Consider the following 23,216-nt stretch of genomic DNA (forward strand, 5'->3'; position numbering starts at 1 on the left):
ACTTATGGAATACTTTCCCGAAAGAGGGCTCATTTACTTAACTAAGATCAGTCAGAATGAAACTGAAACCGGTTTTGCTTTCACTTTTGGAGGATAAATGGCGTAAATGTGGGTTCAGTCCAAGAACCCACCGCCACCCCCCCAAGGAAAAAAACATTTATACAAATACATTTGAAAAAAAGTAACAAAACATATGCAGTTAATAAGTAATACCATCTCTTTTCTTAATTGTCTACAAACAATTGTACGCCTGATTATTTTTTCCATCACTTTTTCTTTTCCATTTTCTTTGCTAGCTTGACATCCTAAATATTATTAGAGCCGATTTCGTTGCCATAATTAACTACTATAAGCACAATTTCATTCACTAAACGACACCATATTTAGTTATTCCAGTTATTCTTGGGGAAATTAAATGCCAGTTAATTAATCAATCTAGCAAAGATGTTATGGTGTAAAGTGAGTGACGTAGACGGCCACAAGGTGGAGTATAACAGTTGAGGTCTGATGATGTGGCACCTCGGCTGTGTAACTGGAAGGGGTGGTGGGGGGGGCAAAGAACAAACGTCTGCACTTTTAGATTTAAATATTTGATAACACTAGATTCAAAGATACAACTGGAAAATATTGCATTGATTTGATGTGTTATTTTTCACAGTAAACACTTGCACCACTTGACTAAACAAAATTCAGATTATGTAGGCCTACGGGAAAATAGCAATGCCGTGTTTATTTAAAAGGGCTTGGATTTTATCACGTAATGCACGCGTGATTTGAGTGAAACAGCTAGTTTGTGTGCGTCATCCACAACACCTGGGAAGTCACATCATGAAAAAATGCAGAGTACAGCAGTTTCTTTTTAGATCTGCCCGATTGCTCACTATAAGGCATTCATCAAAGTTTGTTTTTGTTTTTATTTTCAGCTCCATCACACAGGCCATCAGACTTGCAAGCCTTTCCAGGGTAAACATCAGTGGGTCAGCTTGGCTGTCAGCTGTCAGAAAGAAACTGACTAGTTTTGCTTTCACTATTGGAGGATGCAAGAGGGCTCGACTCGTGTGTGTGCTTGTGTATATCTGCGTGCATATCTCTCTCTCTCTCTCTCTCTCTCTCTCTCTCTCTATATATATATATATATATATATATATATATATATATATATACAAATCACTTTTCATAATTAGCAGGAAATGACAACACAAATTAAAATATACGATGAAAGAAGCTGGATCGAATAACAACAGCACTGATTTGCCGATGTAATTTAAAATCACTGTCCAATTTAAAACCCAAGTATAGACGGTTGGTTGGATATATATATATATATATATATATATATATATATATATACTGATTAATTTATTTCATACACGATACACAGTTGGTCTTTCCTCTTGATTAGTCTTCGCAAAATGCGCTTGTTTTGATTTTGTTTTGGACAGTGCACTCAATATTGGGGTGCTGTGGCTGCAGGGTGGGGGCCACCAACAGGCTGCTAGCTATTGTCCAAAGTAGAGTTCAATGAGCGAGACCAGGGAGACAGGGGGAGGTCGCGTTTGTGACAACGTGGTAAAAAAGCACTCGAAGAGGACCGGTCCAATTTTGTTTTTCATGCGTGAGATAGATTTAGGGTTTCGTTGAAACGTGGCCAATTACAAATAACCCAAGGGTCCAATAGAGGTGGGTTGGTCATGTTGAAAGTGAAAAAATCAATATTCGCTCTGAGTCACGGCGCAGACCACCCACCCCCCTCTGTCTAATTCATACGGCCATCACTTTTGGTGGCGCCCCCCCTTCTGTCCGAGATGGTACGATCCAGAGCGGAGCATAAATACGGAGCTGGCAGCTGGAAGTTTGTAGGTGCGCACCTTTTCTACGACAAATTTGTTGACGGCTAAAGAAATTGTGCTACCGGCGCACACATACACAAAGGAAAAGATGCCAAAAAATCTAGAAGAGCTGATCCAGAAGCTGCATGAAATCTTTAAGGAGAACAACGTCAATGTGGAGGAGGTGCAGGAACTCCTGGAATCATACAGGAGCAATCCTCAAGACTGGAAGAAATACGCCAAATTTGACAAATTCAGGTAAAAGGCGTCCTTATATGTACTCCTAGAAATCGTTTATGATGAATCGTCTGAAGAGCACTGATGCATTTTGCACGTTTGCCGTGACGTCAGTGCCTTTGCATTTGCTTCAAATTTTGTTACTTTTTTAAATTCTGCTTTTTTTCAAGTTTTGAGAGAGGCATACAAACACTTGCGATACAATTTAAGCTTAAAAAAAGATGTCATGTTGGAGTGACGTTTTGTTTGGAACCAATAACAATTTGTTTTGTGTATTAATATATGTAAATGATAATGTAATGATTAATAAAAATAGTTCTCCCCATGGCAGCCATTAGCATTTGATGCACGTCATTAAAAAATATATATTAGTGATGTCATGTGTTTATCTGTCCTATATTGACAACAGTGACCTACAGTATATTGCAATAGTGTTCCACTTCCAGTGTTGTGATGGCCAATGCAAGGGGGAGGAGGTCGCGAGTGCTGTGTGGTGAACCAATCAACAGTTAGCAAAGGACACACACCCGCTAGTGTGTGCGTGTGTGTGTGCAGAGGTTTGGGCTCCGGTGCTGTAAAGATCACCAGGGAGCCACCACAGCTGCCTCTAAAATATTTGGCGACTGACAGAATGTGATGGGTGGACATGAGGGCTTGCCTAACCCCTCCCCTTCACTAAGTCTGTAAAATACTTTATGATGACATCACTATAACTTTCCTCTGTGCTCAGTGGAAATCAAAAGACAAATGACTACCCTATATTGGTACTGTTCTTTTGGTGATGAGAAATGTTGTGTTTATGGCAAATATACAGCCCAAAAAAGGCAACCTTGGTTTCCTTGGACCATGATACATTTTCTCAAGCGTTTGGGAGATTTTTTTTTTTATGTCCACTGTGTTTGCATTTACATTACTTCCAATTTCAGTTTGGCGCTTCAATATCACACAACATTGATTGTCTTTTTATTTGCAGATACACAAGGAACTTGGTGGATGAAGGCAATGGGAAATTCAACCTGATCATCCTGTGTTGGGGAGAAGGCCACGGAAGGTGAGAAAACATTTATGTGGACGCTGCACAACATTTATTTATTTTTTTACCTTTAGTATAACCTTTATTTACAGTGATACCCAACCACTGATCTGTGACATATTATGCTCACTATGCAATAACAGATATTCACATTTGCCATGGGAAATTATCCCAAATCTCTTAATTGGTTACTATTTATTTACTGCAAAATATATGTCTGAGTTCATGTGTTTATGTGCGTCATGTAAAGTGACATGACAGGCAGAACAATTGAATACTCTTCTACGCAATGTGTCATATTTGACTTGTGTATTCACTTTTTGTGACATTTTGGTAGGTGTTGAAGATTATTTTTGTGCTGTGGCTTAATATATATACTAGCCAGATTGAGCAACACTGTTTTGTAGATCAACGCACCACATTAGGTTTCTTAAAGTTGAGTCAAAAGGGTGACTACACGAGTAAAAATACAAATGTCATAAAATTAAATACTACTTGCATATATCATTTGTTTAAAATTCCTTCTACTGTTCCTCTACTGTTGATATTTTAGTGTAGGAGTAGGGGACCTTTATACGGAGCCCCTCTGGTGCCATAGTATGAGAATTGTTTTTTTTTTGCTAATCTGTACCCACAGTTTACTAATCTGTACCCACAGTTTAGTACCTTTACCTTTAACAGTGACTACTTCTTTTTGGGGGGGAGGTGGGGGATCCTCTGTGTAGGGCTGACAGATTAAGAAAAAACAGTCCAATTTTTTTTTTTTCACTCAATATTGAGCTTTAATATGCGATTCTTTTCCAAGATCCTCTTCCCCTGTATTTGTTTTTTAACACACGCAATAAAGTAAGATCTATTACAATAAACAGTAAGAGATGATTTTTTTTTTCACAGATAAATGTTTGGTTTTGTAGGTTAGTCTTATGCGTAAATAAAGGCAAATGAACCCTGAATTAATATGAAAGGCAATTTATTTATCAACTTAAATTGGAGGTGTTAACTTACTGAAAACCTGAAGTCAATCACTATTACAACTTCAAAATTCTACTAAACAAGTGCTTAGTAAACATATATCAGTAAGTCTAAAGAGATTCTGGTAAATGGGCTGTCACTTGTCTAGCGCTTTTCTACCTTGGATACTCTTAGCACACATGCAATGAGATGCAACATGTTGCGCCTACCAACACTGCTGCGCACGCGCTTGTGCTGTGACCACCTTGCAGTAGCATCCACGACCACTCCAACTCCCACTGCTTCATGAAGATGCTGCAGGGCGAGCTCAAGGAGACGCTCTACAACTGGCCCGAGAGCAAAGACGGCATGATGACCGAGAGGTCACCCAAGATCCTGGAGGACAACTCTGTGGCCTACATAAATGGTAAGAAGAAAACCATTTTTTGGCAGGCGTCTCTATTCTTCCACAGGGTATTATTATGTCGTGTGCAAAAAACAAACGAACATCTTTTGTATGCTCTGCTCGCAGGACGATCGCAGCTATGTGATCTCTCGCTGAAACTTAAAAGTGAACCTCATAGTGTGGGATAAATGGGCATTTTTGCCAATTCATAACAGCCCAAGCCAGCTTAAATTGTTCTATATTTTCATTTTGGTCATGATCGCATGTTGCCCAATTCCTGTTGTACATTTACAAGAAGTCCTGCAAAGTAAAACGTTTCAGTGAGAAGACACTTCAGAACCCGTAAAGGCAGCTCAGGGGTGATCGTGGGTCTTAATCAGAAAATGCCTTGAGTGAAACGGGCGTGGTCATACCGTGTCGTGTGTTGCAGGTGAGCGATAATTATTTAGATGAAGGGCTTTGTGCAAGTTTATTTTTGTACTTTGTAGTCACGCAGTCTTTTGTTGTTAATGCTAATCAGAAAATGCCTTCAGTGAAACTGGCGCGGTCATGTCGGGTCTCGTGTATTGCAGTGCATGTTGCTCAAGTTAAACACAACGAAATTTCACCCTCAAGTGTCTTCGTTCTTCTTAAAAAGTTAACAAAGCACCGCAGGGTAGTAAATGGTATAAACACCCCGACCGCACGGTGTGGTAGTGGTTAGCGTTCGTCTCACAGTGAGGAGGTTCAGGGTTCAAATCTTCAGTTTGGATGTTCTGCTTGCGTGGGCTTTCTCCAGGCACTGCGGCTTCCTCCCGCATTGCAAAAATGTTCCAAGACTCCAAATTTTCCACAGCTGTGAAAATAATCTAAAAGGTTATTTGTATGTTCCCTACGAATGGATAGCGACCAGTCCAGGTTATCCTCCATGTAATGTGCTCCAGTTCACATGCAACCCTAATGAGGAGAAGTGGTATGCTGTAGAAAAATGAGGGCTGTGTGTAGTGTTCCACAGGGATCTGTTGTCGAGCCATTTGTTATTCCGCGTTGACAAGGCAGATTTGTATTGACCCACTGTTTTAAAAAAAAAAAAAAGTTTAGAATAATTACATTTTCATTTTGTTATATGTGCCTAGAGATCATGCTAGGTGTCACCTCTCACTAAAATCAGCTGGGATAGGCACCAGTTCACCCAAATGAGGACAAGCACTCCACAAAATAGATGGATGCCCATATTACGGAATAAGAAAGACTGGAAGCTGAGTATTTCCTTACTTTTGGTATGGCCCATGCCCCACAGAGAACTTTGTCTAACCTGCCATGATGGGGAAAAAATGTTTTGTCGCCGCTGATCTACTCGCTGCTTCTGACACCGGGAGAAAGTGTCAGCCATGGACTACATTTCACAACATTCCAGTGGCATTCACTGACTGAGCATTTGTTCTGTGTGTGTGTGTGTGTGTGTGTGTGTGTGTGTGTGTGTCTTTCAGACTCCATCGGCCTGCACCGTGTCGAAAATGTGAGCCACACGGAGGGTTCCGTCAGTTTGCACTTGTACAGCCCACCCTTCCAGGAGTGCCAAGTCTTTGACGAGCGTACCAGCCACAAGAGCGTCGCTAAGATGACTTTCTGGAGCAAATATGGAGAGAGGACTCCATTTGTAAGCAAATTTTATTTTATTATGCAAAAATGTTAATCCAGTTTAAAAATAGCAGTCGTACCAGGCAAGGAACCAGCTTTGGTCACTCAGAGAAGGTCCGTAAGAAACAACATAATTTCTCCCAATTGCTATTTAAAAGTATTAGCAAAGAAAAATCTTGACAATGATCAAACAAATAATTAAATATGCATAAAAATAAAAGTACCATGAGATAATTAGAAAAATACATTCAATATAGCCACTTGGCATTTATGATAATTACATGTTACCTCGATGCACATTACTGTAATTGAACAAAAAAAAAAAGTATTTTCAAATAATACTATTAAAACATGTAGGGAACAGGACTGTGCTGAGATTTTAACATATGCACGCTTGCGTGAACACACACACACAGTTATAGTAATATCATGAAAAATAAATGAGTGAACTTACATTGGACAATCCCATGGCCCGCAAAGGATCTGGACGATGTAACTTCCTGTGATAAGTGGCATAATCCAAATTTTCCAAAGTGGGTAATGTCGTAGGGTAACAGGACTAAGTGAGTGAAAACCCTGGCACATGAGCGACATTTTTATTTTATTTTGTTAAATAAACTTAAAGTACAGTTTAGACAAGTGGTCAATTTTAATGCATTTAAATAATTATATCTCATGGTAAAGTCTAATTTTAGGAAGCGGGCACAGACAACAAATTCAGGGTTTAAATAGTATTTATTGAATATGCAATTACAGCAACGTGCAGGACACTTTGCTAAACAAAAGTTAATTTTACCATGCGTTGACCAAAAAAAAAATCATGGGGACGCAAATGTTACTGATTTGGTGCAAAGGCCGACAAGCTGTTAAAGTATATCTTGACCACAACACTGGGAGTTTTAGTACTTTAGTTTGCCACACTAAAGAGATAAGATGATAAGATATCGGCTCTACAAGGGAGTTAAAACACAATAGACTAAGCCATAACTTTTGCGTTCAAGTCTTTTTCTTAAAATAAAGTATTTTAAAAATATATATAAAAAAAAAAAAAGTACGGAAGAATACTATTTAAAATCATGCAATGCGATAAAAATAAAATACTTAAAAAAATATATATATATATTTATTTGATTATGACTATGGATTATGGGGAAGCCTAACTGTTGTTTCCCTCTTTGTATTGTAGGCGACAACAGCGTCAAAAGAGAACAACTAATATTTTCCAAAAGGAGACTCCGGATCATCAAGATTTATTTTATTTTTTTTAGTTTAAATGGTGTTTTTTTTCTTTTTTTTTTTTTCTTGAAATATCGGAACATGTCAGCTCAAAAGGACACAGAATCATTAGTGTGGCTTAATCACTCACTGCTTGGCAAATACTTATGTCATTTTACAATGATTTGCTCCTTTTAAATGATACGTCCCAGAATAGACAAATGGCTAGCAAATGTTACACAGCACTTTTTTTGGGATATAATGTTCATTGATGCTACATACAGTTGTCTTAATATCTGCTGATTTTTTTATGTTTGTTTTTTGATGCGCTGATGAAGACAAAAGTTGAGTTAGATTTTTTTTTTTTGTGAGGGGGGGGGGGTAAAACGAAATGTTTGTCTATATAGGCGAGACCAATTGTTAAAACGGTCATTAAAATTAGTGGACAGTACTGTGTGTATTTTAATTTAGTACACATTCTCAGGATTCTACATTTTATATTTCTAGCTAGTAAATTCATATTGTGTAGTCATACTTTTTTTTATTGTTGTAGCTCTGACATGTGTGATGCAATAAAGGAGCAACTGCAAAAATAAAACATTTTGTTTTTTTGCTTATTTTTTTGGGTTTGGAATTACAGGGGAAAGATTTTTGCAAAAGAAAACATTTGACTTGTTAGGCACGGTACACCATGGACTGGTGGCGAGCCAATTGCACAACACAGACTCACCCACAGTCGCTCATATTCTTCAAGAAATCTAACATGCATTATTCTGGAATGCATGAGGAAACCGGGGCACCCACAGAAAACCCACAAAAGAGCAGGAAGTACAAACAAACTCCACACAGCAGGGCCTGCGTAAAGGATTCGAACTCTCAGAATATCAGAAATGTGAGGCACATGTGCCGGACAAGATCACCAGGGAACTGTGCCGTCTCTACTATGGTTTTCCAGAAAGAATAAACTCTGCAAATGCATGTTACTTCCTAGTTAATTACGGTGTCCCACAAGGATCTCTCCTGGAGCCATTACTTAATACAGGTTGACAATGCTGATTCAATTTTTTTTTCAATATAAATTGTACATATATACAATTTGTAAATTACACAGTGGTGAGCCTTCAAGGCCTTCCCTGCTGGCCTAACATAATCAAGAAATCATGATCATATTCTTCACATTGATGTCACATATACTAGTGTTGAATTTTTAGGTGAGAGATTTTATCCAATCAGAATTCAGCTAGTTCGTGTTGCCAGGCAGATTTTATAATACCAGTAGCACGCATTATTCGTCCGGGGTCTTCCGATACAATCATGCCGCCGTCTATTCTGAGTGAGTGAGGGGTGTTTACAGTTGATAGACAGTTGCGATAGCCAATCAGATCACAAGTTGGCCGCTGGCCTTACTGGATACTCACTTATGAGGTGGCCGCGCTATGTGGAATCAACACAACAGAAAGCCGTTACTGGCGACCGTTTGCAAAATTGAAAATATATTCATTGCGATGCGTTTGACGGTCATGGTGGACTTTCGTGAACGAGAGCGATTCATTCATCGTCGCAATCTTCTGTCAAAACATTATGTCCATAGAGGAGATGTGAAAATGAGCAAAGTTCATTTAGTTCTTCTATTGTCACAGTTTTGCTGATTTAGTCACTTGCCTTTCTTGTCCAGTGCACCGATTCGCTACCCGACAGCCAATCGCAGTGATCATTTGTCCCGACGGCCCGACACGATTCTACATATTGAATCAGCCCAACATGCCCATCCAGACACGCCAACAACGGCTTAGACTTTCCGGTGTTGCGCACTACACCAAACATGACTTTCTGACGTTGGATTGGCGTCTGGAGGCCTTTAGGTTCGTTCCAGATTAAGTTGATCATTGATGTGAATGTGAGTGAATGAGTCTGTTAAATCAACAACTATCAGTGCTCATCCTCAATTGATAGTCATAAAATTAACGATAGCCAGGGAGTTAAAAGATAAGTAGTGTCTGTCTGGCAACTGTCCACAATGTGGGGAATTATTAATTAACTAATTAACTAATTTTGACTGACTAAAAGATATCAGTGTGTCATGCGATCATTCGCGTAATTAGTTTGGGAAGAGACGACAAGCAGCAGAAAGATAGACGTGTTTTTTCTTGCTATGATATGTATTTTTTTCCTCAAAGATTTCTGACTTTTTTCATTGACTATTTTATTTAGTCATTATTTTGTAATTCGGGTCGTGGGTCTGCTGGAGCCCATCAGAAGTGGCGAAGGGTGAGAGGGAGGGTACATTATGGACTAGTTGCCAGCCAATCGCACCTTTATCTTCAATTTCACAATTTATTTTTGATTCAGCGTGACGGCAACACTGGCTAATAAAAATATTTGAATGATTTGTGGGTCATTTTTGCTTGAATATTACCTGATTAATAAGTAGTTGAACTAAAATTTTGACATGGTTTTTCCTTGCCCTCCTGGGGGTTAAGATCTTTAAGACGTTTCTGTGTTTAAGGGCTATGTAAATAAATCCGACCCTTTATTACATTTACTAGTAAAAGCACTACTTTTTCTTTATTCTTGTAATATTCTGACTTTTTCCTTGTTAAATAGCCTTTTTTTTGTTTTCAGTGGTGCCTTCGCACATCAACTAGACTGATGAATGATGCAGGAATTCTGACATTCACTTGTTAACATTCCAACGGGTGACTTTTTTTCGTTCCCCATAATTTCGGACCAGGGGGCATGACAACATTGTTATTTTTTTAATTTTCATCATTGCCATAATCATATCTTCAATGAAAATTTCACAATAGCGATTTTGTTGGACAGATTACATTTAAAGTTATTGACATATTTATGAATGTTTTTTTTTGCTCGCCTTCTTTCACATTTTAATTGACAATATAATTTGCTTCTTGTATGTAACAATCCAAATTTATGACTTTGTTCTTTTAACGGTATAACATTGCAACTTTTTTCTCATAATGCTACAACTTTATTCTTTGTCTCATACAATACAGTACAATCAACAGTTTTTAATTCTCATTGCTTTGAGATTTCATTTCTGTCATAATTTTATTTTTGTGTTCTTTTAGTGCTCTAATAATCATAAAATTGACAAATATTGATAATTGTTGGATCTGCAGACCTTTGTCACATTTTTAAAGAAAGTAACGTAAACAACTGTGCAGTATTTGGAGAAGGAATTCAAAGACAACTATCCCTTCATAGTGCATTGAACCCCAACAGTCAATACAAGTTCACAGGTCAAATGTGGGGACACGGCCCTGAAAAAGAGACCTAATGGTCATCGCATTTCACCCCCATAAGCCAAATGTATGCAGCATGACACTGGGGTATTTATTAAATCAATCTCAGAGGACCCATCGGACGGCCGACAGCCAGTACACATAATTGAAGGTCAAAGTGGGAGCATTCATTTTTTTTTACGGTATATTTTTTATACCATGTGACACACCGGACGGACAGAGTCTCATCAAACAGAAATGTCTTATCACCAGACAATGATAAGACGGACGGCTTGCCAGTTTTTTTTTTTTTTCTATATATATATAATTACATAACAGTAGTCAGTGCGGGCCATCCAATCATTGATTTGGAGCAGGGATTTATTATCTCTAGCTGACTATAAAAGTTGTGGCTGCTGAACTATAAAAAGACAATAAATGTAACTATTTAGTTAAGATACAGACAGGATGCCATATAACTTAAATAGCGACGTTATTATCCTGCTGCTGTAGTAGCACATTCACAACAAGATCCCCAAAATAAATAGGGTGATGATCGGTCTCAAAATCTGAAATTAAGCTCCTGATTTGTCATGTGTTTCATTCACAGAATAAAATATGCTTACTAATTAGTCACACATATTTGATGAGCAAACAAGAAGGGGAGAGAGGAAGCATGTCAACTCACGAACAAATCAAATGTTCCACTTTTCGTCATATCCACATCATCACTGTATATTGTTCAGTTATCCATATTGTACCGAGCAGCCCGATCAGAGAGAACTCTTTGCTATCACTGGCACCTTTCTGTGGTGGCACACATAAAGATGCCAAAGAAAACACCAAATACACTCGTGGACTTTGGATACTCATTGACATTCCAAAGTAAAAATAATTGATATTTTGTTTCAACTCCAAAACCATGCTTCTGTCATTTTCTGGAACTGTTCAGTCGGTTAGAAAATAATAAACCATTCATTTGAATTTTTTTGTTTAATGAAATCTATCTTTTTGACTCAAACACTATTTTTTTCTAAATGTGCCAGGTCAGGCACATTTCATCTCACTGTCTTTTGTTGACTATCACTGTACCCTCTCCTTTACGGACTGTTCTTACTCCATAACGCAACAACATATCAGAGGAGGTCAAGCAGGAGCAGCTTTCTTACGAAGATTGCAAGTGCAAAGTAGTGTGGTACTGTTCTCACTCATGATAACATTGAGCTTGACGACTCTCTTACACCCAAAAGAGTTCAGGATTTTTGATTGGCATAGATTGATTGTGAAAACATTCATTCGTGAAGGAGTTCAATATGCTGGAGTATCATGCCACCCTGTGACGAAGCGTCAACAAAACACACTTTCTTTTATTTCATTTTAATCTCAAATCTGCTCATCAGCTACTTAAACTGAACAAATGTGACACTTGTTTTTGCTGCCATTTTTAATGGAATTCTACGTCCACAAAAGGCCCATTTCTCTAAGATATTCTTGACAGATCTGTTTTATTGTGTATTAGTGCACAACCTAATGAATAGTTAACCTATTATTGTTGGCAAATTCACAAATGTTGTAAAATCTGCAGTTAAAAAAGTAGGGATCGCATAACATGTAAAATAATACATTTTGGCATAAAAAAAAAAAAAAGTGATTTCATTTCTTAAACCGTCCGAGGCTCATTTGTGTGCACTTGATAACAAATTAACAACATAATTTGATAAAAAAGGTTAATCTGGAGACCGTAGAACTTTTGCAATGATTGTCCAATTACAATCCAGAATTGTTATCTCATCAAATAAATAAAATGAAAAAGAGCTGCCGAAGAGTCTGTTGTGTTACAAATATTCACCATCCAAGTGTCCTTGCAGACCGACCAAAGATCTGATCTCCTCCAGAATGTCAGAACTTGTCTTCTGCTCTGACCCTTCTGACCCAGACCGTTGCATGACTGCCAGCCTCTGAGATCCTGCTGACTGCGCCTTGTTACTTACAATGTCTCTCATGATGTCGCCTGCGCTACATCTGCCATGGGAGCTGCAGCTATGGGATGAATTGCTGTGATTGGAATTGTCGCCGTGACTACGATGGGAAGCACTGAGGCCGACGCTCGGGCGACTTCTCGGAGTCTGACAACTTTTACGGTGGGATCTCTGGCTAGCAAAACTGCGCTCTGAACCAGAGTCGTACTGCGTTTCGAGTTTCGAGAACTGATCTTGCTCCTGTTCTCTTATGACACTTAAGTCTAGCTGTGCTCCTGCAGCCTGTTGGACGTTCACGTCGAGCAGCCCCTCTCGATGCCGAGGTTTTCTGTCTGAGTGTGGAGATTTAGGAGTGCTGATGTCAGCTGCGTCATCAGGATAAGCCCTGGCGGCCTAAAACAAAAGGGAAGGATTTATTTTTATCTCATTTGTAATACCAACCTGGCGGGCAGCAGACATCGGAGCAAAAAAAAAAAAAAAAGTCAAATACACTAAGGCTATACACGGCAGGCCAAAGGTCACAATTACGGTTTACATTGAAACCCACAACCGCACCTTTAGTTTTGCCTGCGTTGCTCGTGGAGGTTTTGGGGAGTCTTCACCACATATGTATGGAAATTCAAATCAAATAATATGTAAGATATTTTTAAATGTAATGTCATAAGATTAGTTTTTGGGCATCATAGTTTGTCATATATTTACAGTTTAAATACAAATTTTGGGGTATCCTCAATTAAGTTTTCACGATTAGCGGCGGGACTCCATTCCTTCCTTTGCTTTTAAAACTAGTGTAATGTGTAATTTGCTCTGTCACATTGGTCAAGCTAAGTTTCTAAAGACAACTACTTCAAATCCATTTCAAATGCTTACCACAGCAGAATTTTGCACTTGAATATGATGGGAAGGACGTCCACCCGATGCTGCTCCATCCAGTTGCATGACATGTCCCATTGTGGAAGAGAGCTGTGGTCTTCCCAAAGGTGAGAAATCTGACGTGTCAATGCCAGCCATTGATGCGAGCTGACCTAGCCTGAACGAGAACAGAATAATGTAGGTGAGATGGAAGAAAATTGATAATACCATACACATGAGCTAACTTGGGACCCAAACATGTACAGTGTGTTGGTTATTCCTCATTACGCTAGCTTGGGGGTTTAATTTTAGCGGAATGCGATCAAGACAATTAGCAGCTTGACATGCGTCAACTGGACAATTCTTTTTTGTTCCCCCTTAACTGGAATTTTGTTTTTTTGGGGAAAAAAAATTATTTACCAAAATGTAACTTGCGAGGTTTGGGCCTGAGGCCAGCAATGTGTTAAAGAAATCACACATCTCATGTAAGACGATGGTTTAAAATACAACTTTTGTTTGACCTTTGAGGCATGTTTGTACAAAAGATTTTATTTCAACTTCAAATTGCATTATTTTGGTTTGAGGGCCAAACTATACCTAATTCAAGTTGTAAAATAAAATATTTTAAAAAAATGAAACAAATACAAAGTCGACTTTAGGATACGACACAATGGCGTAAGATAAAGAAGAAGAGCGGAAGGTCATTTCAAGTTTTTTTTCCTTATAACTCATCACCATGTATGATGCATCAGAACACAAGACCAGATAAGGGTTGAAGTACTTGCACTAGGTATAAATAATCAAATAAACTGACTTGCTCAAAATGAAACTAAATTGAGGCGTACAGCACAGGAAGCAAGCAGTCAATTACTCGCATCTCTTGGGCGATGTCCTCCCACTATGTTACTGGCTGATAAAGTGTAATTTTGGCTGATAAAGTGTCATTTTTAACGTTCTTTCATTTGAATAGTATACTCACTGTTAAGCCTTTTATCTAATGTCAAAAACAGGGTTGGGTTTAAAAAGCAAACAACCCCCCAAAAAAATCGGTATCTCGATTTTAAGCGATTTTCCTTTTCATAGGCTGCTATCGATTAGTACAACAATATATCGATACTTTTAATAATAAATTTTTCCCCATAATATTTCCATGACGACGCGTGAGATCTTGTGACTACGCGAAAGCAGCGTATCAAAACAAAATGGCAGAAGCAGTGAAGTCAGCGCCAACGAGCATGAAGGCAGATATATTTAAAGGTTTTGATAAGATCATGTTAAATAAAATGTACATGCTTTATGTAACTGCATTGGCTTCAATTCTTAATAGAAATATTCATATTCAACAAGCAGTTCGTAATAACCACAGCATTGTTTTTTCTGAGAATGCATTCCACACAACAGTAAAATTGGTACTGCGTGAAATCCTTGATTGAATCAAAAATCAATCAAAGTGAATCAAAAATCCAATCATGCCCTTGTTTATCAAATCAAATCGATATTGAAAATGTGAATTGACAACCAGATCTAGTCATAAGTCAGTGTTAAAAACGTGTTTTGATATGTTGAAATTTGGCGGCACGTGGACGACTGGTTAGCACGATGGCCTCACAGTGCAGAGGTCATGGGTTCGATTCTGGCTGTGTGGAGTTTGCATGTTCTCCCCGTGCATGCGTGGGTTTCCTCCGGGTACTCCGGTTTCCTCCGACATTCCAAAAATGACCCTAGTGAGGAGAAGAGGCTAAAATAATGGATGGATGTTTAAATGTGTTCAAAGTGTGTGAGGGGGACAAAACAGAAATGAGATTTTTTTTGGTTTGCCCCCCCCCCCATCTGCTCTCTCAAGATCATGGATTTGGGCCTATTTTAGGTGGTTTTCCTTTGCGAAAAACCAAGGTTCACGGGTGTGTAAAGTCAAGATGCCGTTATCTTGATAAATGAAAAATGAGCAACAAAAAACATGGGGAGGAATTTACAGCATTTGAATGACTTTCTGATCACCTAAAGATTAAAAGGAGTTGAGATGAGATCCTAACTGTTTAATGATCCTCAAGGGTTAGCAAAAGTGGAAGTAAGTTGCGTCAAAACAAATCTTAAGCAGTGGGAGCGGGTGGGAGTGGCAGTGCTATTGCGAGTAATATGTTGTTGTTATATTGAAGAGGCATCAGTGCATCAGAACGAAAAAGAAACATTAAGAGTCTGGTTGTTCCACATTCATTTTGTCACTTCCATGTGATGAATGATGAAAGCAAATATTGTAAAAGGGGTCACACCAACAATCGCGCGAGGAAGGAAGTGAAAGAACAGCATCACCGCCCAGAATAGGAGCCCAGAGTTTCATTTTGAGTGCAGCGTTGGCAGCTGAGAATTAAGTGGAGTTATTTTAAACCACGTGGCCTGCGTGCTTGATACTTTGAGGTCATCACTTCTCGGAGAGGGGAGCCTGCCTTATGTGATAGTTTATTGACTTTATTCCTGTATATTTTTTTTGACCAAACTATGTTGGTACAGTACTTTCCATAACACGTAACGAAACTCAAAGTAACGCTATTAAAGTAAGACTAGCAAACAACCACCTCACATACTACTCATCAATGGCATAGGTCACTGGCCAGTGGGAGGAAGCCACAAGTCAACAATATAATGAAGTAAAGTAAAGAAGGAACAATGTCAATGTTGAGTCAAAAATAATTGATATAGGAATTGAATTGGAACTGCACGTTAACACTACATCTGGTTCAGGGACTAATTTAATCCAGTATTTTTCTCTACTTAGTCACAATGGTGAATTGCAAATTCCCTACACTGGAGGTTTCAGGCAAAATGATATACCGTACAAACAAACTAAAATAATAAAACCAATTTGATCAAAAGTTAGTAATCAAAAATCATTTCCAATCAGCCAAAAGATGATCATTTGAAGACTGTAACGAGATCCAATATAACCATTGAATCCCCAAAAAATACAATGTTGATATGTTGCTGTGGTTCATAGTTTTGTAGGACTGCACTAAGTTCACATTGTGTATCCAACGAAACGAGGTCATCAAAGTTCCACAACTTCTTAGTAAAAGTTTGACTGTGCAAGTTGTCATAACTCACCACAGTGAATTTTTAAATGTTTATTTTTTTTGCCATTCTTAAAACAACATGGAGGAAAAAAATTAATCACACAGTGACTGGTGAGTGTTATATTGGAGCGCCAGAGCACTGTGGGAGCAGAAATGGCAGGTATTTGTGTTACCCACCCGGCATCGTTGACAAGATCCAGGAAAGCGTGGAACTTGGCGAACGAGCGTTCGATGCTCTCCAGGATGTCTTCGTCTTCGAGGGCGCTGCGATCTGGCGGCGCAGAGCCCATGGCCGTCAGCATCTTGGACAGGGAGGTATTATTATCATGAAGGCGAGCGTTCTCCAGCTCAAACTGAATGCAAACAAGATGGCAATATGTTAGAAAATTATGAGAGAGTTTTGTCGTTTAGCTAACAAGAGTAGCTATTTATTAATCAACCTTTTTTTCATAATGGTAAAATATTATCTAGAAGGCAAATAAAATGACTCTTTTTTGGGCCATATCACATTGACTCAGTAGACTATTATCTGTGAGCAAGAGAGTAATCCTGGAGGGAAAATTACAAGAAACAACACCGCCCAATCGTAAAGCAAATAAAATCAAACAACTATTCCTAATTAAATTCACAGCAAAGGGAAAATTTGGAGACTTCAATTCATGTTTTGGGAATGCGAGATGAACCTGTGGAAAACCCTCACAAGCAAGGGGAGAATATAGAAACTCAACACAGTAAGGTCTTAGCCAAGAATGGAACCCGAACCTCACAATTCAAAGGCAGACTTACTACGCAATATTTCATAGAAATCATAGTCCAGCTAAAGCATGTTAGTACCTCTCTGAGTAAAGATTCAGCTTTAAGTCTGGCCCTGCGCTCCTCTCCTAATCTCAAACGACATTCTTGTAGCGCCATCTGCAGGACATGAATAACAAACAGAAGTGAAGAAAAAAAGTCTATCAGTCAATAGGGCAAGATGTGGCTAACCTGCATACGATCCAGCCGCCGTGCACCGACACCATCCTGGTGGCTTCCATTAGATGGCCTCTGATCTGTCGCCACCACTGCCTCATCCTCTTCCTCATCGCCATACTCCTCTTCCTCTGATTCAGATGCAAATGTAACCCTCACAGTGGACGCAGCCTTTTATGAAGTCAAAAGAGTGTTTAAAATAAAATGTAGCAAATGTAAAACAAGTTATACAACTAATAATATAAATTAAATCCATACTTGACCGCGAAGATGCCGTATTGACTGGAAACCTTGGTCCTTGGCATCTGCAGGAGGAAAACCTCTGTAACATAAGAATGCAACTCATGTCATCTTCAACCAGTGCAATATATATTATATCCGTTTTGTTTTCATTTACAACAAACTTGCTCAAAAGGCTCCTCACCGCTGGCGTCCAGCACGTGCAGCAGAATGATGAGGCACATGTCTGCAGCAGGAAGCCGACTCCTGAAGCTGAACAGCAACTGAGCCTTCATCTCCGGTAGAGACCGTTTTGTTAGGAGCTGCAGCACAAGAGAGAAACATCGGTGGATTTAGTTGTTTTTTTTATTGCATACCACTAGAGCAGGCGTGGGCAAACTGCGGCCCGTTAAACGTTTTGATCTGGCCCGCCGAACTTGAAAAAAATGAAATGAATAAACCTTGTTAATGTTTTATTTTCTAAATTCTGTGGTTTTTCAAAGAAATATATGTTGTTGTAATTCTTTTGTTCACTTTCATTTAAAATTAAATTTAATTTTTTTTCTCCGATGAGTTGAGGTTACCAAAACACTCCATCCATCTGCTCCTGGTCGGCCCCTCTGTAAAATCTTCTAACCCATTGTGGCCCGCCAATCAAAAAGTTTGCCCACCCCTGACCTCGAGGGACCCCAGGCGCAGATGTATCACACTTAAGAATCACTGCTCCAGTTCAAATATCAAACTTAATGCCCAAATCTGGCCACGCTCACACATCATTTCATGTATCCTACCAGATCTTAACAAATGTATAAAATTTTATATTTGAGCGTACTTGAAAATCTGGCACTCTGTAGACAATTAGGTCAGCTCATCACGTTACGAATTGCATCACTCAGATCTAAGACCTTGAAAATAAAAGTTTAGGGAAGATATATTTAACCAGAGACCCACGATCTTTAGTTTTGGTAAGCTAATAAAGCCCATTCTCTTGTCGGGAGTTTGACTCTCTGTACATAGAATTCTATTCAATGACATGATAATCAAATTAGCTCATTAGAATGATTTCGGGGAGGTAATTTGCAGATGTTGCGCAACAGTATATGAAAGCGATATATTGCAAGGTAAGGTAAATACCAACTTAAAATGATGCGACAGCATTTGTGTGTGTATGTTGACTGAGGGCAAAGTGTCTAATTGTACCTTTTTGCTCTGTGGATGCCCTGGACAGCACTCGCCGCTTTGTTGTAGAAGTTTTCAGTTGCTCTTTGGTGGCAGGTGTGATCCAGCAGTACTGCGGTGAACGCACAAACATAAGTTAATATCAGCCATATTTTTCTTACTTTACCAACGTAGGACACAAGGCAAAACCACTCACCTCTGGTGTCTGCCCTTCAGCTTTCAGTAGTACTTTCTCTATGATAGTCTTAATTAGGGCTTTGTCTAAAACAGAGACAGGAAAAAAACAGTGCGACAATGTGAAAACTTAATAATTGTCATAAAAATGTCATGAGTTTTATTCAATTTTTTAGCTGCATCAGCTGTAAAAAAACGGGCTCTAAAATATTTGTTGGGATTTTAAGTACATTAACTGTAACGTGACAGTGAACGTAATGTAATGAAAAAAAAATTTAGTGAACTACAATTAGTCCAAACAGGGAGGGGTGTGGTGTGACAAAGAGGAAAGTAGTTCACTTGTGACAGCTTCCTACCAACTAAAGGATTGTTACGGATATCCAGAATGGAGAGAGTAGAATTAGTCTTCAAGACCTCCAAAAGATGACAAGCTCCTCGATTGGAGAGGCCGCATTTCTGCAGGTCCACAGCTGCTCAGAGAACCCCAAACACACAAAGAAAGATCTTAAGGAATACCGTGATAGAAATATTTCCTTTGCTGTCGTTCTATTTCCAACTTCTAACCTTTGAGCCATAGGTCTTCGGCCAGCTGACGTGCAAGGTGAACAGCGCCCAGGTCCCCGATCAAAGTGTTACAGTTCAACGTGAGGCGGCGGAGACCTCCCATGCCCTCTAATTTTGGTTGTTGATACCTCAAGGATTGTGCCCAGGCGGAGCCATGCCTCTGCATTCCCTGATGCTGAAACACAACAGAGTTTGGTTGTGCCATCACAGACATGAATTCAACTATAGTTTTACGATTGTGTTTTAATACATTTACATTAGTGGCCCAACTATTTGGAAATTCCCACATGTAAGGAGATTACTGTTGTAATACGCATAAGGACTGAAGCCTGAATTAAATTGTATCTGGCACTAAAGAAGTAGAATGTGAAGAATATGGGCTTATTTTTTTTAAAGGGGGAGAAAATAATGCAAAAATATTAATAAAGTGAGGGAGCAAGTAATCAATGATGACGAGAAAACTGATTTTAATAAGAATGAAGTTTGATTAAATTTGTATGTAACTACCACTTATGTTTGTATGGAAATGTTAACGTCCACACCTGAAAACACAATTTTCCTTGTAATTTTCCAATTGTCTGCGTTATTTTGTAGACCCATAGATGGAGACAAAGTATTACTCACAACATTGAGTCTTTAGTGGAAAGATTCCATTACAATGACATGATAACTACAGATTTTTATTTACATTTATGTGTATATTAATCTGTGTCCCCCCGCACCCCCCTTCCACAATAAATGGTTAGTAGCTTTGAGAGAAAACCGTTTTTCAGGTGTTAATTTCACCTGGATGATGTTGGCGAGATGCTCAGCCCCTCTCCATGTGATATTGCATCCTGTGAAATCTATTTCTTTGATTCTTGTGGAGTACTTCACACTTTGGCAAATGACTGAAAGATAAATGGGAGGGGGGAAATACTTGACAAAAATGTAAACAAATTCAAGATTGTGTAACATTACTGAAAAATAGGCTAAGGTGCATCGTAAATATGTACATGACAAATAAGTAACCACTTACCTTCCAAGCCGTCATCTGCGAAAGGACAGTTTGCCAAGGAAAGTGCTTCCAAGGAAACACTTTTTGCTACACCCTGAAATGGAACACCGTTTTTATGCATTAAGCAAATACCTTTGGTAGAATATAGTGGCGCTTGATTAATTCTGTGGCAAAATTTTGTAATGTGTTCTTAATCACATTATATAATATTGAACGTTATGAAAACATACAATGACATTATAAAATAGAATGTAAATAATTTAACAATTTTCCCTTCAAGGAACATTGCGTATGCTACTTCTGGTGTGCACACCTTGTGTCAGGGGCCAGTAGATTACATTCATTCATTATCACACAAGGATATATCTAGAGACGGTCGCAACTCCTCAGTAAGCCCCAGTAATATTGATCATTCTTTCCAGAGGATAAAGACAATGCCTGCGACTAATGATATATTATCTGACAACACGTGTTGCTTGGCAATTTGTGTTCAAGCATCCATGGCCTAACAGCTGTAAGACTACAACAGCAATGTTATTCATTAGCCCACCAGTAGTGGTCTGCATTTGTTAGCATTAAGCTAAACTGATTTATTTAAGGCAAATTTACTAATCCAAGTGCCAACGCGCTTTCAGTACCTCGCAGGTAGAAAAGTGTGATACAAGTGAAAGCTCATTTACATTCACATAAGTGGTCAGGGTAGAATGTAAGCTGCAATTTTTTAGTCCATTTATACCTTTGTCAAGTTGACGAGATCTCTTTCCCTCAGAGAGAGCCCGTTAAGCTTTAAAGTCTTCAGGTTGGGAGAAAGTGATAGACAATCCTTCAGAGCTTTAGACAACTTGAATGTCATGTCCTTAGACCGAATAGCAGGGGTCTTCTTCCTGAACACTGGCTTGTAGTACCTTCTATCTGTGACATTAAAAAAAGAGGTACAGATGCAAATGGAGTCCATGTTATGTCATTTTTAAGCCTTACCTGCATCTCCACAACCGTGGCTTGTCTGATATGTGCTTGTAATTGCAATGTGGTGAAGGTGCTTATTGATAGAGATGGAGTCCAGGATGGGAGGCCAATCAGCTAACTTGACCCTGTCTCCATTGAAGTCCAGGATGCCTTTGTCGAGATGCATTTTCACTGCACTGAGGGGCATTGTTTGATGTCGGGTGCAGGCATAGGTGTAGTATTCCATGAAGTCAAGGGCACCCCGCCTCTTGATCTGAACACTCTCTTGGACCATTGCTAAGGGAAGAACAATCAGATCATAATACCGTATTTTTTTGCACTGTGAGTCGCACCAGCCAAAAGAAAATATATCACAAAGAACAAAAAAAAAAAGACTTGCTCCAGAATACATCACATTTTAGGGGGAGAATTTATTTTATAACAACCAAGCGCTTAGACTAATATTACTAATATTAAATATCACTGTTGCGTTTTGTTGATTCAAAATGTCTGCTCCTAACTACATAAATGCTTTACTCTTTAGTTTTAGATGGGTTTGTAAATATTAAACCAAGTCCTCTCTCTGTGCCTGTAAAACAATTCCATAAATATGACAATCCTGCACTAACGCTCCCACACGTTTTTTTCCTCATCTGGAGTTTCAATAAGTGAGGCAAAGGGAACCTCTGCAAAAATAATTGCGCCTCGGAAGCACATAGCTTGGGTCAAAAGTTTGGAACATGTTGACGACAATTTTCAGTAAATCAGTGTAACAGACTGACTGTAATTGGAGAAGTTGATAAAATGGCAACACTGGCTATGCTTCGACAAACTACTAAATGCTCTGTTGACAGCCCGTTTGTTAGAATAAGCAATACACGTCAGTGTGTGACGATTCATAATGAATTTGGTCAAACGAAAAGTTCAACAAAATAAATAATTCTAATGGCATGTACGCGGTCGTTATGACGGTGATAGGGACTATTGGAAAATGTCGGGGGTCTATTAAGTTTGGAACAATTAGTAACTAAAAAGTAATAAAGTCGTTTCTCTTGACCGCTAGTATCCTTGCAACTATCGTGATAAAAAAAAAAAAACATTGTTGTTAGCAACGCGCCGTTAATGGTAAACGGTAATGTCCCACGCTGTTAGACATACAATCTGATGTTTGACAGCATTTTTGACTGACATACCTTAATGTTCACGAAATTACTTCGACTGTTTTAAGTCTCGTTGCTCAAGTGTCCGACAACTTCAAGGATTTATTGTTGTTATGCACGAACCGTGGGAATGAGATTTCAAAAAAAGAGACACCAACTTCTTCGCTATACGATGTCACGGCGTTCATCTTGATGCTAAATAATTTAGCGCCCCCTATCGTGTGAAATGCGCGCCTTTAGTGTCTGAAATACAATACTGTAACCGTAGCTCACGACAACTGGCAGAAACGGTGTAACTCTAATATAACAATTTCTCAGTCGAATTCATCCCCCTTGTCTTATAGATAAAGAAAGTGACAATGATACAAAACAACTTCTACGTTTTGTTTTTTCTCAGCTAATTTATTTTTCCAACAGCCACACTTACACGTCACAGAAATAGTAGAAATAGATATATTTGCTCCCATTACAGATAATGAAGAAATGAGAGCATTCTCTTAGGAAAGTGTCTATTTCGTCCAGGCGTGCCCAAAGTTATTCTTCAGAGAAATGCAAAGAAGTTAATAATTTTAATCTT

The 23,216-nt window shown here is 38.8% G+C and overlaps 2 protein-coding genes across 3 annotated transcripts; one reads left to right on the top strand and one right to left on the bottom strand.

The window, feature by feature from the left end:
- Positions 1 to 1,830: 1,830 nt before the first annotated feature.
- On the top strand, positions 1,831 to 7,609 carry cdo1 (cysteine dioxygenase, type I). The gene is made up of 5 exons (XM_088294320.1): positions 1,831 to 2,087; positions 3,040 to 3,117; positions 4,323 to 4,477; positions 5,926 to 6,095; positions 7,263 to 7,609. Exons 1-5 carry the CDS (start codon positions 1,939 to 1,941, stop codon positions 7,290 to 7,292), a joined length of 582 nt encoding a protein of 193 aa, XP_088150446.1. The 5' UTR covers positions 1,831 to 1,938; the 3' UTR covers positions 7,293 to 7,609.
- A 4,412-nt stretch (positions 7,610 to 12,021) lies between these two features.
- On the bottom strand, positions 12,022 to 22,818 carry LOC148344167 (centrosomal protein of 78 kDa-like). Of its 2 annotated transcripts, none has more exons than XM_088305200.1 (16): positions 22,673 to 22,818; positions 21,513 to 21,776; positions 21,271 to 21,446; positions 20,556 to 20,628; positions 20,324 to 20,427; positions 19,538 to 19,712; positions 19,330 to 19,443; positions 18,996 to 19,060; positions 18,821 to 18,911; positions 17,826 to 17,943; positions 17,660 to 17,723; positions 17,417 to 17,572; positions 17,267 to 17,344; positions 16,610 to 16,734; positions 13,383 to 13,542; positions 12,022 to 12,905 (listed from the first exon to the last, which is right to left on the bottom strand). In XM_088305200.1, exons 2-16 carry the CDS (start codon positions 21,772 to 21,774, stop codon positions 12,369 to 12,371), a joined length of 2,298 nt encoding a protein of 765 aa, XP_088161326.1. In that variant the 5' UTR covers positions 21,775 to 21,776; positions 22,673 to 22,818; the 3' UTR covers positions 12,022 to 12,368. The 2 variants fall into 2 exon arrangements, with proteins under 2 accessions (XP_088161326.1, XP_088161318.1); XM_088305192.1 differs by having other exon boundaries at positions 16,610 to 16,785.
- Between the last annotated feature and the right edge of the window lie 398 nt (positions 22,819 to 23,216).

This window comes from Idiotropiscis lumnitzeri, chromosome 1, assembly GCF_059441095.1.
Source record: "Idiotropiscis lumnitzeri isolate Australia: NSW breed Sydney's pygmy pipehorse chromosome 1, RoL_Ilum_1.0, whole genome shotgun sequence".
Taxonomy (NCBI): domain Eukaryota; kingdom Metazoa; phylum Chordata; class Actinopteri; order Syngnathiformes; family Syngnathidae; genus Idiotropiscis; species Idiotropiscis lumnitzeri.

Excerpts from the sequence above, each read along its gene's own strand:
- cdo1 (XM_088294320.1), top strand. The coding sequence starts at position 1,939 with ATGCCAAAAAATCTAGAAGAGCTGATCCAGAAGCTGCATGAAATCTTT. Across the intron at positions 2,088-3,039 it reads GCCAAATTTGACAAATTCAG|ATACACAAGGAACTTGGTGG; the intron begins GTAAAAGGCGTC and ends TTTTATTTGCAG. Across the intron at positions 3,118-4,322 it reads TGGGGAGAAGGCCACGGAAG|TAGCATCCACGACCACTCCA; the intron begins GTGAGAAAACAT and ends ACCACCTTGCAG.
- LOC148344167 (XM_088305192.1), bottom strand. The coding sequence starts at position 21,774 with ATGGTCCAAGAGAGTGTTCAGATCAAGAGGCGGGGTGCCCTTGACTTC. Across the intron at positions 19,061-19,329 it reads CCGTAACAATCCTTTAGTTG|ACAAAGCCCTAATTAAGACT; the intron begins GTAGGAAGCTGT and ends TCTCTGTTTTAG. Across the intron at positions 12,906-13,382 it reads AAGTGCAAAATTCTGCTGTG|GCCGCCAGGGCTTATCCTGA; the intron begins GTAAGCATTTGA and ends CTTTTGTTTTAG.